Source organism: Curcuma longa, chromosome 9, assembly GCF_044706935.1.
Source record: "Curcuma longa cultivar G26 ecotype Majalengka, Jawa Barat chromosome 9, ITB_CL_G26_1.1, whole genome shotgun sequence".
Taxonomy (NCBI): Eukaryota; Viridiplantae; Streptophyta; class Magnoliopsida; order Zingiberales; family Zingiberaceae; genus Curcuma; species Curcuma longa.
In genome coordinates, this window is record NC_133869.1 from 9,042,426 (window position 1) to 9,060,411 (window position 17,986).

The 17,986-nt window shown below is 35.6% G+C and overlaps 1 protein-coding gene across 1 annotated transcript; it reads right to left on the bottom strand.

The window, feature by feature from the left end:
• Nucleotides 1-2,066: 2,066 nt before the first annotated feature.
• On the bottom strand, nt 2,067-17,563 carry LOC141834806 (DNA-directed RNA polymerase 3B, chloroplastic-like). Its single transcript, XM_074722175.1, has 19 exons — nt 16,737-17,563; nt 15,361-15,567; nt 15,133-15,266; nt 14,982-15,048; nt 12,988-13,046; nt 12,642-12,759; nt 11,585-11,698; nt 11,356-11,487; nt 10,814-11,230; nt 8,539-8,589; nt 8,217-8,287; nt 6,872-6,956; nt 6,616-6,768; nt 6,445-6,519; nt 6,166-6,255; nt 5,786-5,833; nt 5,606-5,720; nt 2,593-2,696; nt 2,067-2,482 (listed from the first exon to the last, which is right to left on the bottom strand). Exons 1-19 carry the CDS (start codon nt 17,211-17,213, stop codon nt 2,372-2,374), a joined length of 2,628 nt encoding a protein of 875 aa, XP_074578276.1. The 5' UTR covers nt 17,214-17,563; the 3' UTR covers nt 2,067-2,371.
• Nucleotides 17,564-17,986: the final 423 nt, after the last annotated feature.

Consider the following 17,986-nt stretch of genomic DNA (forward strand, 5'->3'; position numbering starts at 1 on the left):
GATTTAGAGATTCTTTTAGGTTGAATCAAATTTTATTTTTAAAAATAAAATATTTATGTCAATAGTAGAATTGTAGTATAACAATAATGAAGTAGTGAGATAAAACTAAAGAATTATCAAGAAAAATAATTTAAAAAAAATTTTCAAGTCGGTCGAGTTATTCGAGTTGGTCAAGTTATCCGTGTTTGAGTACAGATTTAGGATTTTCAAATTGAGTTCGAATTTAAATCGAGTTGGATTGAGATTTTTTTAATAATATCCTTGCTTCACCCCCATATGAACACACTAAACTCACCCAAATTAACACCCCTAACTAGACCTTCATAATCTGTTTCTCGCTGAAGCTAGTCATGTTCCATCAGGTACTCAACCATGTCCCATAAGAGGATACTTTTCCCAACTCAAATACTCAATCATAGCCCGACTCATATATTTTCCAATTCAAGTACTCAATCATAGCCTGACCCATATTTTTCCCAATTCTAATACTCAACCATGCCCGACTCATGTGTTCCATACTTTTCCCACCAAAGAGCATAATCTTACGTCAACCGTGATACTCTAGATATCCCTTATGTATCTTTACCACTACATCGTGTCTAGAACTGCTAAATGAGTCAACTCATGGTTGGACGAATCAACCCACCAGAAGTTCGTCATATAGTGGGGCAGAATGGGCCAACCCACCAACTTGGTGGGTTGAAAAATCTCCAATCCAATCCAATTCAAGACGGATTGCGAGTTAGACGGACCAATCCACAAATTTATCAAAAGAATAAAAAAAATATAGAAAATATTAAAAAATTTAAATTTAGATTACAATTTAAACAAATCAAGTTAAAATTTTTACATTTGAATTGCAATTTAATTGGATCAAGCTCATTAATCCATTAATTTTTCTATTTTAATTTAAATTTTTAAAAAATAAATTTTCTCAATCCACGAACCAACCCAAACCTATCACGGGCTGACCCATGTGGATCGCGAACCGAAACAAGTTGATCTACTGAACCCACCTTAAAATAAATTAATAAAATTTTAAACTCAACCTGTTTAAATTATTTAACAAGGCAGGACAACCCAACAAACTTAAACCAATCCGCTTAAATTAATTTTTTTATCTTTAATAATTTATGTGAATAATAAAACTATTGAAATGGACATCAAACACAATATAATTGATTAAACATTACTCAATATGAATTAGTTGTCAACAAAACTCTATTTTAAGAGTTCTTTCGATTGCTTTTAGTATTGTTTTACAATGGCAACAATTACAAATATCAAATTCTCACTAACATAATGTTTTGGAGATTTAATAGGTAAATATTGAATATGTATATTTGATAAATTATTCAATATATATCTTTTATTAGAAAATTATAATAAAAGATACAATAAATCACAGATATATCACATCATGATAAATAAAATTAGAGAAAATGAATGATTAATAATTTTAAAATAAATATTCATTCTCTCCCAAAAATATAACGAATGTTACTATGCCCAAACTCTTTAAAATAAAAAAAAACCAAATTTTAATTTTGTACAGTAAAATACTTAAAATAGAAAATGTTCTTTAAGATATAGATAGAGTAGGGTTTGTTCATTCTTAAAAGAATGCCTTTTAATTAATAAAAATTAAATTAAATTAAAACAAAATTTAAAACCAAATTAGAATTTACAATTTTGAGTTTCTAAAATTAAAAAATTACTAGTCTTATATGAAACCCAAAATTAAAAATATTCTTTTTTGAAAATTCTAAAATGTTTCTAAACATTTATATTATGTAGACAATGAGACACTTTTGTGAGCAACCTTTCACTTAGCACATTTGGATTGTATCTCCATTGGCTCGAGCTTAACTATTTATAAGAATTTACGAGGCTAATGTGGTCGTGTGCTCGGTCGTAAAATGATAACCCGAATACTACGAATACTTTGCCGAAATTGGATATTTCGAAAAAGCTCCTACTGTATACCCTAAGTTAAGTGATCAAGAACTAATGAATGAATGCACCTAACAAAACTGAAATGGAATGTTTAAGGTGAAGTACACAATGATGAATGAAATCCATTACTGCAAGTTCATCCTAAACTGTTACATGAAAACTGAAATGGAATGTTGAAGATGATGTACACAATAATGAATGATATCGGAAGACATTACCCTTTCAGATGCTACAACTCAAACTCGTACAAATGATGTCGTCGCTGAGTATCGGTCAGCGATAGCCACTCATGCTTGATGATTTCTATTGGTGCAGAATTAATTTAGTGTACAACTTGTGTGTTCCTAACTTACCTATCTTGATCTTTAAGTGGAACAGGCAGTGGATCCAAAAGAAAATAAAGATATACCGCGATTCAGTTGAAAAAATATGGCGACCCCAGAACTTGTTTAAGGTCAAAATTACCTCTTTCAGGAAGCGGAGGAAATGTGAACGTCGGAAACGATGTTTTGAAGCTCTCAAGCAACTGCAAGAAAGATGTTTTTATCAGCTGTCAAGCTCCTTAATGGATCCCTCGCAAATGATCAAAAAAGTAAGAGGAGGATATTCAGTAGGATGAAGGGAAAAGCTGCTCACGTTCTCCAGAATTGGATTGTTATAAAGCGCCACGAATTCCTCTCTTAAGATCTGGTTCATTCGGTCGACATCACACGCATGGGTCCAATAAGAGTCGTGCACCCCTGCAGCCAAATTGGCACATAAAAATGAGAGGTATGTGTCCACACAAATAAAGCAGTAACTATATCTCAGCACCTACATATAGTTCTGAACAGTTTCAAACCGAACAACAGGAAAGCAAGACTTCTCGAGCATTTATAGTCAGTTACATAGATTTTATACTGAGCACTGGGCACAATCTTTTAAATATTACATTAACAAAGATCTGCTTGATCCTCTATTGGAATTCATTCTAATTGACCTGACTTGTGTTATGATCATCTTCAAACAATCATATGATTTTAATTTAGTTTTTTTCAGGTATTGGAGGCAGTCCCTCTAAGGCGACACTTTTGAAAGGTAGCCCAGGTGATCCAAGAGGTATAAAGAAAAACTGAATTGTTTTTTATAAGTTGCAGGTGTATTTGATATTAAAATGTAATTCTAATTCTCCTCATTAGCCCACCCGACACCCCTTTGTTCGTTTGAGCCTACCACCCCAGGTCACTTCCCCCCTTGCAGCTTCCGCTGATTTTGATCATTTTTTACCATTTAGCTTCCTTCTCTAGTCTAGGTGTACTCTATCTTCTTCTTTTTTTTGTCATCCATTATTATACCTTCAAGATTTTGTGACTCTCTTGGTTTCAATGAGGAATACAAAATATGTTTTGTCGTTGTCATATGTTTAGTGCTTATTCCTCTTGTTTAGGGATAGTAATGGGACGGGGCAGAAATTTTCAATTCTCATCCTCGTTCCAAAAAGGAAACAGGGTGGTTGAGAGAAGAAATTTTGATTTGTATTTCTGTCACGCTCCGCTGCTCAAACGAGGTGGGTTTGAGGCAGAGCAATAAAATAGGAAAAACTATTTATTTAGAGCGGGGCAAGCAACCACGGCAGGGAAGCAGGGTACCCACCCCACATAAGCAGATTATTTTTTGGGTCATATGTGTGCCCTGTTTACGGTATGGGGCGAGGAAGGCGGCCATAATTGGGTTCGGTTAAAGTGGGTCTTGACAGGGTGAGGCAATTTGTCATGCCAACCTACTGCCCAGAATCACCTCCCTTCTAAACTACCATTTAATGTCTTATTTCTGATTTCATCTTTTTATAATAATTTTAGATATCCATTTAACATTCTTATCTATAGATTCTCTACTCAACAATTTGTAGATGTTTCCAACTACACAACAAAAGGAGCACACAAGAATGTACATGATTCCATAAGTTCTTCATTTTAACATCACGCCCTTTAGCATTACATTCACTTTAATCTTAATCATACCCTACAACAATTCCATAAATCCAACAATCTAATTATATACACATCCAACAATATATTATATACACTAGATATATATAAATTATTTGAACTTGTCTACACCCCCAACAATTTGTGTAAACATAATCTTTAATGTGTTTTTTAACCTATTTTTAGGTACTTAAGTTGCATTTAACATTTACTTCATCTAAAACTGAATTTACAACAGTTAGTTTCATACACTTATCTTCAGCTTACACCTTATTTACTTCCATTAGTCTAGATTGTTTTAATAGCTAAATCTATATTTCAGTTCCAGATTGATTTATTACGACGCAAATAATTAAAATCTTAAATTTGAGTCACGGTCTATGGTGGAAAAATACATCTGTTATGGGGGGTTATAAGATCAAAGAGATACAGGCGCGGTTAAACAAGTCCTAACAAAGTGATCAGGTCCATTGCACAACAGGAGGCACAGGACGCCTCATATAACCCCTCCTCCGTACTCGCGCTTCTGGGGACGAACCGAAGTCCGCTTCGGTTCGGGCACGCCCCCCTCCTCCGTACTCGCGCTTCTGGGGACGAACCGAAGTCCGCTTCGGTTCGGGCACGCCCCCCTCCTCCGCACTCGCGCCTCTAAGAGACGAACTGTAGTCCGCTTCGGTTCGGGCACGCCCGCCTTCTCCTCGCTCACTCTTACGGAGAGCAAACTGAAGTGCGCTATAGTTCGATCGCCCCCCTCCCGTTCTCCCTCCTCGTGCAGCAGGTCAGGGGGTGGCGATCTAGAATCCATTTCGGGACAGCTGTACCCCTTCCTTCATCCGCTGGTTCCCAAGGGCCACTCCTTCCCTCATTAGTTAAGACGATCCCACGTGTTCTCTCTCCTATCCCATCCCGACACGTGTCTGAGGGGACTACTCCTTCCTGGCCAGTCAACAAGGCCACGTGTTTACTGAACGAACCATGCCTTGCAACATGCCTCTAGACATTCTTTAAGACACAGTCCTAGCATTGACGGAACCTTCCGTGTCAAGTCTAAGACAAGACATTCCAAAATCTTCGGACTTCCTTAAAAGGATGAGTGTTTCAAAGAAGAAAGGAGGTACGTAGAAAAAGAGAGACACTTCTTCCTCTTTTGCTCTTCTTCGGCCTGAGCACTTCTTCCTCTTCCCCAACTAACTTAAGCATCGGAGTGGTCGCGCCGGGGAAGATCCCTGGCCCTCCATCTCACGTGTTCTTCCTTGCAGGCTCTCGACCTACCCAGAAAACGGGTCCTGGGCGAGGTGATATAGAGAGGGTTAGCCGTCCAGTCCGAGGGCGCATCTCAACAGGAACAACATCCTTTCCTTATGCTCTGCTGGTTCATCTTCTTAGATCGCAACCAATCGAAGATACACTTAGTAATATGTTCATTCAGTGTTTCTAATACAATGCAAAACAGATTTGAGGTAGAAACGCTATTCATGTTTGTAAATTATAATCTCCAGCCTGATATTCCTACGATGTGTGTGTATCGCAAGAAATTCAGAGACCCTCATAAAAATTAGAATGTGTAAATAATGAATACGAAGGTCGATTTCTTGCAAACACTGATTTCACAAAGGTCACAGATAAATATCATGGATAGCTAGTAGAAACGACTGACTGTTTATCAAGGAATTGAGAAAAACCTGCAAAATGTAAACCCGCATTATTGCAAGAGATAGCAGTCATCATCATATGTGAACCATCAAGGGAGTGTACAAAATTTGGTGGGAAACCCATCTTCTGACGTTTGACTGAAACCTGGCATAGTCAGAAATCTCGTTAAGGATGTAAACAATTCATGAGAGTGATCTAGAAGAGCTTACCGATTGACCCTCTCTTTGTAATGAGAGAACCTGAAGAGAAGTTCTTATCTGCAACAGAATGTCAGAAGCCTAAAGCATTACAACACACAACAAAAGCTTGGTAAATCCAAACTAAATATTTTACAGCAAGGATTAATCAAATAGTTATATATGAATATCGAGTGCAAATCAAACAGCATAATACAAAAGAAACAACCACCATTGTTTTTAATATTGAAATAATGTCCCAATGTAAGGATCTATGTAATGGGGTGGTGATATCGTTGCACAAGGCTGATATGGATCACTTAATATTGTTTATACATACATGTAAAAAAATCAAGAAACTAGAAAGATTACTTGACCCTGAAAATTAAAATCCAATGTGCTAAACAACTCACCAGGTGCCTTTCAGAATTTCTGTAAGGCTGAACCACAGGGAGCCCGAGAGGAGTTGTCCATCGAACAGGTTCATTCTCAGAAGCAATGATCTGTTAAAAGAACAATACAGATGCTCTGGTAAAATTTCTCCTCTTTCCTTCTACATAGTCAAGATAAGTTGTAAGCCATAATTCTTAAAATGTACCCCAAAAGGCAAGCCTGAGTTAACAAGCCAATGTCCTAGTCAAAAGATACAATAAGCAAAAGCCATAAACAGTTGATGAAATTAGAAAAGAGACCTTGGCACAATCTCCCAACCATTTCATAATACTCCTTGCAGCTTGGAACATCTCGCCAAGAGCATCAAAAGTCACCTTCAATTTGCAACAAAAAAAGTAGAGTAAGTATTATAATCCAGTTATAGTGGATTTAAAATAAACTCAAAATGATTTGTGTGTCATATTATCTACTTTAGCTGCGTAGCAAGATGCTCTGAAGAGAAGCTTATCATCTTTAATCACTCCCTTTTCTTCAAGCCTCCTCTTGATCTGTTCCCGAGCACCAACATACGTCACACCATAAACAGACGTCATTACTGTCTGCTTAACAAGCTTACGATCCACCTGAAAGCTACGAAGGATGAATAATGTTCAATTGTGTACACTTGGAAGCAACTGTGCTAGCACTCACAACGGGAGGTTATTTTTGACACAGTTTTCGACTAACCTGATTAACTAGGATTTTAGCCAGGGAAGCAGCAGGCACAACGTTGGGATCTTTCTCAGAGTCTTTTTGCATTATTTCTAGAACCCTAAAATTTGCAAAAATGGGAAATGCATTAGATTCCCTATTACAACTTTACACAAGTTGGTAATGTAAATATCATAATCCATTAGTTGCCGAGTAAGATAATCAAACCATAAAATACACAGAACCTTTCCATAGGCTTAGTTTGTCAATTGAAGATGTCATTGGAAGTTGACAACTAAATCTTACCATAAAATTTTGGCTTTTAACAGATTTAGCCTGAAGTTCCAGAAATAATCAATCTTGCTGAATTTTTTATTTTGTGATATATCTAGCCAATTACTGAAGCCTACTTAGCCTACCTGTTAATTTGCTTTATTTACTGCTCCACATGTAATCCAGAGCATGTCAATTGCACGCTTAGCTGTTAATTTGCTTTTTTGACGGTGCCACATGAACAGACTAATCTGGTTAGCATGCCTTGTCAACATCACGATAAATATGTTGAAACCAAGACACAAACCCAAAGTTAATTTTACCAACTAAAACCGGAGTGAGTTGACAAGTTTAGTTATTAGTTTTGTTGTGACTTGTCATGTCAATTGTTGACTAGGTAAACTAATACATGTGGCACTATCAGAAAGGAGATCTAATGGGTGAGATAAGAAATTTAATGGTTGGGTAGATTTATTCAAGAATTGAATCATATAGATTAACTATTTTTTGGAATTCAGGATCATCTATTGAAAAGAGTACGTTTGGGCTAGATTTGACAATTAATGCAAACTCAAATGATCAAAATGATGAACAGTTCAAGTTAAATCACTCACACTATTCACAAAAGTTCCTCAGACTTGGGTATACAAGTATCTAACATAAGGTGTGGATCCAGGTGGCCAACACATCATATTCTAGGAGGGGCATAGAGTCAAAGTGGAGGTCCTTGTGTTAGACGTCATATGCTACTAGGGAGGGCCATGCTGAGCCAAAAGCCCAAGCAACAAGAATACTCATGAGTTAAAAAAAAAAATAAAAATAAATAATAAATAATCATAACTAAATGTAATCAATTCCCTTGTTTTTCAAGTTAAGAAAATTTGAGAACCAAATATAAACGTGTTGAGAAACTGAAAACACAAACAGATAAGAAAACCTAAGGTTAGCTAAATATGAAAAGGCTTATCAGTAACAACAGAGATCATACCTACTGAAGAAAACACTATTTGCAAAGCCAAATTTTATAATTATTTAGAGAGAAAAGAAAGGGTCAATTTAGAGTAACCACAGGCATATTGTAATTGGAATATAACAGACGCCAAAGTACCTGGTAGCTATCCCAGAATAAACATCTTCAGGCTTTTCTCCTGCAACCAAATTCACAGCAGCTGCCTCTAGCTGAGATTGTAAAAGATCACAAAATAAGTACAAAAACTTGCCAAAAATATGTATCACAGTAAAGAAAAGTAGGAAGAAATCATGATGCTAATAAAGGGAAGATTTTCCATAAAAGGCAAAAGTTTTACAAAAATGACTCATCTGTAAATTTTCAGCATCTAAAAGAATTTAATTATGTGATTTACAGGAAGCAAAAGTGCTGCGTAGCCAATGCAGATTTCTCAAAAAAAGAAGAAAAAACATTAACTTACACTGTTTCTTCCTAGAGCTGCATAATGTTGCAAGCCATTGCAGGAACCATCCTAAATAACCAGCACCAAATTAGATAAATCACATTTTCAAAACATGACAAGAATGTTTAACAATGATAACTGTATGCTAATAAAGAATGGATCAGAATCTATGATGCAGAATATGATCTTGTTATATGTAACTTATACTTAAGAGAAAAATAACAATACCTACTGACATTTGATACAACAAATTGCCACAAAGTATCAATATCCCTGATTAAGTATGCAAAGCTGTGAACCACAACCTCAAAGAATAAGAAAGTGTAATAGAAAAATTATGAACTAATACAAGGGTCCTTGTACCATAATATTATCCAATACATGGAATCCTCATTTATTCCTTTCATACTTGTGTCAGAAACCGAAGATATCACAAGGCCGAGTATCATAGGGAACTTGGTATAGGATGCATGTGGTTGATAACTACATTCTAATTATCTTGTTTCAGGTATTGTTAAGTCTGAGGCATGTTGCCTTGGTGCAACTCCAACAAAAACCACTTCCAGATTACCACTATCAAAATGAAACAACTGCTATCAAGATGAGAATGTCCAACAATTCTAAATGTAATACCTAGCTGGTAATATCAATAGTCACTTATGCCATGTCTGAACTGCTATTTGTACCAAATTATACAGCCAAGTAAAAAACAAGATAGCCATCTGAATTACCATAAATGAGTGGATTAAATTGAAGCTCATTTGAAATCCAGAAGTTATGCCATATCTAATATATCTAATTAGAAGAAACAGAAAATTGCATCTTTCAAGCAAAAGATGCAGTTAATATCACATTACAGTACTAACATATTTATAACAATCAAGGTTTAAAATTTTGAACCATGTCAAAGATTCAATCTCTGATAGAGATAGGAACAATATAATTTTGGTACCGTATCATGTAAATAAGGTTTTGATAAGTGTATATTAATTTTTTAAAAAAATCTCATCAATATTTGATTGCTACAAATGCTCACTACTGACTTTATATTTCAGGTGTTGACTATTGAGTTCATGTTTCAAGATTATGTTTGGTGTCTATTGAATCTTCTATAACAGCTATGAGTAAGGTTAAATTTGAAACCTATACTTTTATTATCATTATTATTATTATTATTATTATTATTATTATCATTATTATTATTATATATAATGAACAAGTCATTTATTCCAAAGGCATAGAGTTGAGATCTTGCATCCAGAATGGTCATGAGATAAGTCTCCAGCTTCAACATCTTTAGATATACAATGAATCCAAATTGTCGTGAGTTTGGAGTTTTAATGATTATAAGTATCACTTGTATTACATTTATGTGATGTTTTAACTTCAAATTATTAATGAAGTTTAATATAATTTTTGTATTTCGAGAATATTTAAAAGTGTTAACTAAATTTGGTGTAAAAATATAAATTTCCTATTATATTGTGAGGGGATGAGGAGATCGTGGCTTGAACTTATTGATATATTGTCTACATTATATACACACACACACACATATATATATGATAATTCTTGGAAGAATGATTATTCCATTCTATATGTATTTTGTTTTTTTTTAAACTGTTATATTTGATTTTATATTGGTTTTATGTAAATTTTCAAGTATTATCTGAAATTGCTAGAGAAAGACAAATACACATATTTCTCTTTCTAAAAAAAACTTGAAACAACACTAACTCAAATTAATAAGTTTAGTTAAGTATACGACATTTCATCTTACTAATACCAAATTAAATAGTCATCCCAAAACATATGATATTGATTTCTCCACATGTCTCTATCAGCATATCTCGACTAAGCACTGGAAGATGATGATTTGAACTTGCACCACTGGAATTAGAAAACTATGATAAAAAGGCTCAAAGTGCAATAGAAACATGATCTTTATATTAATTGTCACTCTTATATCGACGTTAATACTAACTCTTAATAGCTCTAGCATCATAGTCATCATCTTGAATTATTTGTATTACTCATCGCTAACATAGTAACAGTCGTAGCTAGCAAGTTGTGTTTTGTTCATTCAATGTATTTAGCAAATACTAGTAGTTTGCTTTCTTGGCTGATTCCAAGCTCTATTAAGTGATAAATTCCAGGTCAAAAAAGATCTTAACAATTGCAACAAGTTAACAATTGAAATGCAACTACATGGACTAGTGAAATTAAACAGGTCTATCAAATACATCAACTCTAGTAACTAAGAGATTACATTTGCATCAAATTAAGTGATCACCTGATGAATGGGCAAGTGAGAGATGGTTGAGTGTGGCAATGGACCTTTTAAGGCATCTCTAAGATCAATGCATGCAGCTAAGCACTGGAATGGGTCTTCAGCAGTTATCCACCACCGCTTACCACCAATGGGATCCTCCGCAGAATTAAATATATCAGTCAAATGGTTTTCCACAAAACTCAACCTCCTGTCATACGAAAGCTTTTCAACACCTCCACCATATATGTTCGCCAGATGTATCTTTAGCCAGTGTAAACCAGATTTCCCTAGGGGTTTCCCTTCAGCAAATTCCAAAATCCCTCGACATAAATCTGAATTTAAATGATTTAGATGTGAATGCATTGGATAAGCACGACCCCGGAAATCAAGATTATGGGGATAATAGAATCCTTCCTCGCCACTCAGTTTACGGGCTACCTGTTGCAATCATATGCGATGTAATTGATGGATTAAATAAACAACTATCTATGATGACGCCCAGTTCAAGAATAAGTTGCAACAGAAGAAATGTACACAAGAACAGATGGAACAGGATAACATACAGAAAGTTTAAGTTCTATATCACAACGTAGAGAGTGCATCTCGCTATTAGCCTTTTTAGCTTTTCTAGTGCTCCACCTCCATTTCTTGATCTCATTTAAATCCTCTGAGTCAGGTCTGTCAGGAAGTTGAATCTTCAAAACCACATTATCACCAAAAGGACATCATTATTATATTTTTGAATTATTATACTGATTAAAGTTAACTTAAACATTGTGACAATCCACTCACATCCTTGCGATTAACCAAACCTGCAATACCTCCACCTTGGCTCCAAAGAATCTCTACAACATCAAGAATTCTCTTATTTATTCTCCATTTGGTTCTTCCAAGTGTATCCAGTGCCTGCACAAATATGCAGATTGATAATCCAGATACAGGGATATAGTTTAAGAAGAAACCATTACTTGACTATCTAACAACAAAAATAACAAGAAGCAAAAAATTTAACTAGGTGAGAGTAGATACATAAATATCATCTTGTCATTAAGCTCTTGTAAGGCTGTTGCTAGTAATACCAGATCATTTAGATCATTTTCAATCATGTTAATTATATTTTTTCTTGCCTGACTAGGAATGTTGTAGTTGACATTCTGGTAACTAGGTACATTAATTTTTTGAATCTGTTTGGGAATCTGTTCTTTATTTGTGTATTGTAGGACACTATGAACCATAAAGTTGTGGCTGTGTATACAATTTCATTAAAAATATTTACAGATAATGAATGGAGGAATTGGTATAGTATAGGTTGATTTAATATTCTAAACAAAATAAGTAGGGTAAAAAGGAAAGTAAGATATAGTAACTAAAGGTAAATTCTTATTACGCAAAGACCTCGTTACACATAAGTATAAAGTGAAAATTAACAGAGGTAAAATTGGTCTACCAGGAACAAAGGAAAAGAATATTTCGCATACAATTAATATGACTGCCACTTCATAAATTCCTGGTTGCATAAACAAACAACTAGAAATTGAACACAAAAATGAGCATGTTGATCATCAAAACCAAATAAACGTCAACAACTTCACTTACAGTAAATTGTTGCTCTTTCTACATCACCTACTGGTTAGCACTAAAGCAGAATCCTTCACAAACAATCCTAGCTAATTGCACAATCACTAGTTGAACTAAAATATTGGTAGTGAGCATACATACAAAATTACTATTGCTGCTTCCGTAGAACACTTAATTTCTTAGCTTATTGTACAACGACAGAGGAAGTAAAAAAGAAATAATAGTAAGAATATGGACTATTAAGTCTAGGACGGAAAGAAACTGTCAAGACCTCAAATACTTTCTTCAGTTGCTTCCTTGGAACACTTCTAATAGCATCTTGTTGCTCTTTTGCCCCGTGTGTCCGCATAGCATAAGAAGGAAGGAAAAGATGCCCACCAAGATCATACCTTAAAAAGAAAACGAATACAGACAGTTTAAATCTATAAACACAATATGACAAACAGAAAGTACTATAAATAACAAGTACACAATAGAAACCAATAAGGTAACCAGACTTTGGGTTCCCCTTAAGTGAATCCTGAAAGTAACAAGATATACAATTCTCTTCATTGTGAATAAGTCACAAGGATTACATAATCTTGCACAATACTACATTTATTATACTCCAATCATACCCTTTCCAAGATTTTGGTGGTATCAACATTGGGAGGTATGGGATGATCATGTGCCTAGCCTGCAAGTTCAATTAGTATAATCAGAATTTTAAAAGTGAATCCCAATAAAAAGATTAGCAAGTAAAATGATAACAATCCCAACAAAGAAATTTCTAAAGTTAATTGATTAAACCTAATATCACAAGGTCATATGTAATATTCATTTCTTTACTTTTCAATTAACCATTCCAAGATTAGTCATTTTGGGGGTAGAACCATGACTTCCCATGCAGGTTTGATACATATGTAGTTCTCAAACAAGAGCTGTGTATTGCAAGGACAACATGGCCTGGTTTGTGTTTGATCATGCAATGATGCAAACATGATACACGGTAAAAGTGATAAACACAGACCTGCTTTACTAGACATCATAATTCCTGAACCAAAGGCAACTCGACTAAGGTTGTAGAGAAGAAAGCATACAGAGATAATCTGCAAATTGAATTGCCTAAACCCTGATTTTCTCAATCAGCCTAGATGCAATTTGGATTTAACAAGTTACTCCAACTAGCACAAAAAGTGTAAAGAAATGAGTCTATATTTTAGAAAACATACGTAAGCAATAACAAAATTTATTATAACATTTAATTCAGATTCGAACAAGTCTATGATATTTTGACCATCGATCCTTAGGAGAGGAAAAGAAAACACAGAATTTATTAGGGAAGGGAGAGAAAAAGAGAGAGAATGAGAGACTCATATGAGATACATTGTACAAGATGTACCCAGTAATCATACAACAACAAAATAACACCTAGGTTATTAAGTGTTTGATCATCACCAATCTGACTTAAAGGTAGCTAACAGAAAGTTGATTATCTAGTATAGCAACACAGAGAGCAGACCACTTCTGAACAATCCTTAAGATTGTGCAAAATAATTGCACAATTAGGTTTTTGCACACAACAACAAAAGACACTGACAAAGGAAATATCAGGTAGTCAAGTATAGCAACACGTGCATAATTTATTCAGAGAAATCAAGTTTGTAGCACACAGAACAACTAAAGGTCATTATATGTTATACCCAAGAAGAGCATTTACAGGTGAAGAGAAGTGGCATATTCGCATCAACTAAAGCTTTGTTAGACAAGTAAACCAAAAAAGAGACCTTGCTACTAGCTTACAAGGAACTCATTTGTTTTTCAAGGACTGTTATATCAAGAGTAATAAAGTGATATATAGAATTAATCCCACTTGCCCTTAAGCTCAGTAAAGTATTCCTGAATAGAATGGTCATTTTGCTTTAGAACAAATATATCTTCCCAAAATGTAACAAATTTGAGACATATTCTTCTTATAAGAACACATCTGGTGCATAGCATCCCATGCCCCAGAATGGGAGAGAAACATTGCAGTGGAACTAACATTAATTTATCCCCTGAAGGAGCCAAGTGAGAATATTATAGTCAAAATACCATACAGCAACTCCAGCTATGTAGACCAAAAACTGAAATACCTGAGTCCAAATTAGTTAAGTGGAAATGTTGCGTTCAATAAGGTGATCAGTTATTCCAAACACAACCTAGTAGGAAATTAGATTATTTAAGCTCTTATGGCCCCCATCACATGCAGGTAGTTAGACTGGACTAGATAGACCCAATCCCAACACAAGCAATCAGACTTGAGGTTCATTATTCTAAATGAAAATACAATAGGTCAGAGTTCATACATGATACATGAACTGTGCTTGTCTTACAAATGGGTACATGAAATTTTGGTTGTGAAATTTTGATTGTGATTAGGAATCACATCAAAGTTACATAAGCACTACAATATGATCCATTTGTTATTACAATAGTCTAAGTCATGATTGAGACAAAAGAAAGAACCCAATTTAGTAGCACCTGGAACTTCTGGAGAAAAACTAATTAATCACTGAAATTGGAATAAATAAACACATCAAGAAATACAATATTAACAGCCAACTCAAATTGGAATAACATCACAACTTACAGTATTGTTGAGCCCCTTGCGGACTAATGGATCACATTCTATCACTCCATATCTACTGACAGATTTCCTGTACAAATAAAAGGAAGAAAGACTTGTTCTAAATCATTATATAGGATATGAACCAGACAAGCAAAAAATAAAGACATCATACCCATCTTCGTTGGGAATATGTTTAAGCAAGTGTCTAAAAGCAGGTTGAACCACAGGTACAGTATCTTCTAATCGGTCAGATCCTACTTGTACAAATGCTGATTCTAGGAGTAATTCAATTAAGCGACAACCCAACTGCACATAAGAGGGAAAAACTTCCTCATTAAGAGTGTCAAACAGAGCCAAATATTATTATTTGATAATATCTAGACAATGCAGATGCACAAACCTTGGCTTGGCCATCGCGACCCCAAGACTCTATCTCAAGCTCATTTTTGAGGAGCTTCTTTACCTCAATCAGCTTCTTCATTTTTAACAATTTCAACATTTTTTTTCCCAAGATCTCTTGATGTTTCTCCAAGGTAGCATTTCTATCATTCCCACTGTTTCTTCTTCCTGATCTTTTACTCTTTGCAAAACATGCCTGGATCTTAAACTGGAAGTGGAGTGATTAAATTAAAGACAGAAAAACTGGAGATAGGGAAAAAAAACATGAATGCAATAACATAATGATCAGAATGATTGGATGAAACTAAAATTAGATAGTTCTCATGATTCAAAGGCGATAATCATAAATTGAATTCATAAATCATAATCGAAAGAAAATGACTTACGGGGAGTCAATTTATTTTGAAATGTAGAAAACAATATAAGAGGAGTAAGCATTACACATTTTTTCAATCTCCAGTAGTATGCAAGCTGACTGCATATTGTTTCAATCTCTAGTTGTCATCTCGATTAAACGAATCCATCAAGTCACTAAGTATTTATTCAACACACAACCAAAAGCTAAAGTTCGCCAACAGTTAGACTCAACAATAAAAGTCACCTATAAGGTTATAACCAAACTCATCTTCCCTATTTCTAACCTCAAATAACAGACAAGTCTAAGGTCAGTGAGGATGCCATCTTGCTAGATAATCCCCTTCCTAGAGAAGATTAAAAATTGTTGAACAATTATGCTTTAAGCCATTTGGATGGGCACTATAGCTTTTGTTTATTTCCTAAAACACTTGGAAAAATTGACCATGTTGCATTTGCATCTAAATGGACATAAATGCATACCCTATATGAATTATGCAGAGATAGACAATTAGCACCTATACATATTTTAAGAAATATTGGCTATAAGTTTAAGATCTAGAGGTCATTAATGTTGCAGTCCTATTTACAACATGTTTCTTCATGAAACTAGCGAGCAACAAGCTATAAATAACATATGAAATTTAAGTTGATGTTCTTACAGCATCATAAACTACAGATAATTAATTCACCAGAAAAAAAATTAACTCTTCATTTATTATAAACATAACCATGTTTCGAATCTGGTCAATTAGCTATTTCTTGTTGAAGTTGCATTGTGCATCATTTTTTTTTTCCTTTTGTGAGATGTTTTTCCTGAATCTCTATAAAAGGAACGCCAACCTGTCATAGAACTCAACTGACAAGAGATGTAATGAGAAATAAATCCATGGTCTTGGCATTGGAAATATGCTCAAACAAATAAAGATGAACGCATAACAAGAGCTCAGGATTTGCACATGGAATAAACACAACAGAAGGAGAGAAACAAGTGGGAGAGTGTCTCTGGAAGATATATCCTACCTCCTGCTCAATGGCTTCACCAATTTGAACTGCAGCTTGAACAACCCGCACACGCCCCTCTTCTTGGCCCACCACCATAAGCAGCCCCATCATCTTATGCATCACAATAACTGCCATTTTATCTGCGGGCAAGAGTCCAATGTGCTCAGCATATGCAGCCTTCTGCCTCTTCGTCTTCTGCAACCTTTGGTCGCGCTCAATTGCATCCCTCAACGGCTCGAACCACCCCAAGAAAAGTGATTGAACGTAAGGTAAACTCGGCGCGAGCTTCTTCTCAAGCATCACTTTTTCCAATTGCGTGTACTCTTGCGCTGCCCTCTCCCACACCTCCGTCTCCGCCTTGATCTGCCGCCTCCGCAAAGAATTATATCTTCTCCTTTCCTCCCTCGAAGAATCCAGCCTCCTTATCTTCCGCGCGGCATCAAATTCGATCGAGTATTTCGGCGGAACCCAAATCGGCTCCTCGAAAAAGATCATTTTCAACTCTTCAGTGGGGTAATCAAGCCCGATTCCAGGCCCTCTCCACGGAGATCTGAAAGTCTCCCCATTGACGCAAGCAACGGGATCGCCATCAGGGTCTAGCAAGAGGGGCGACTGGCGAGGGCTAATCTGGGAAAAGGGTACCGGAAATGAGTCGTCGGAGTCGGGAGACTCAGAGCCGACAGGAAAGGGGGAGGACCGGGGGGAACTGAGAGCGACACAAGCGGACGCGGAGCGGGATGGCAGTGAAAGCCCGAGTCGATTCTCCCAAGGTCGCTGATGTGAAGTTCGCCTGACGAGCTCGTGGACTCGCCACAGAGGAATCGGGAGGGACGACGCCGCCGAAGCCAGCGTTGCTCCAGATCGGAGAGAGAGAGAGAGAGAGAGAGGAGGCGAGGAGGGAAGAGAGGATAAAACCCGGAAGAGAGGTTTTGTTTAAGGGCGCTGGCGGCTGGAGAATCAATCACACGAGGAAGAGTTGGATAGTTCGGACTGGTTTGGTTTGGTTTGGTTTAACTTGGTTTGGTTTAATTTGATTTGATTTAACTCGATTAGATTATTTAAAATGCTTCTCAAATTTCAGTATAATAAATATTTTTTTAATCTCTTCGAAAATAATCGAATTGATATTCGCGTGAAAATAAAGATCAAATTTTAAATAATCTAATCCACGTGAGTATCTTTATCTTTTACCACTAAAGTGGTCAATTTAAATTAAATTGATCCATAAGATTGCTGTACGCTGATAAATAATTTAAATAAATTGAATT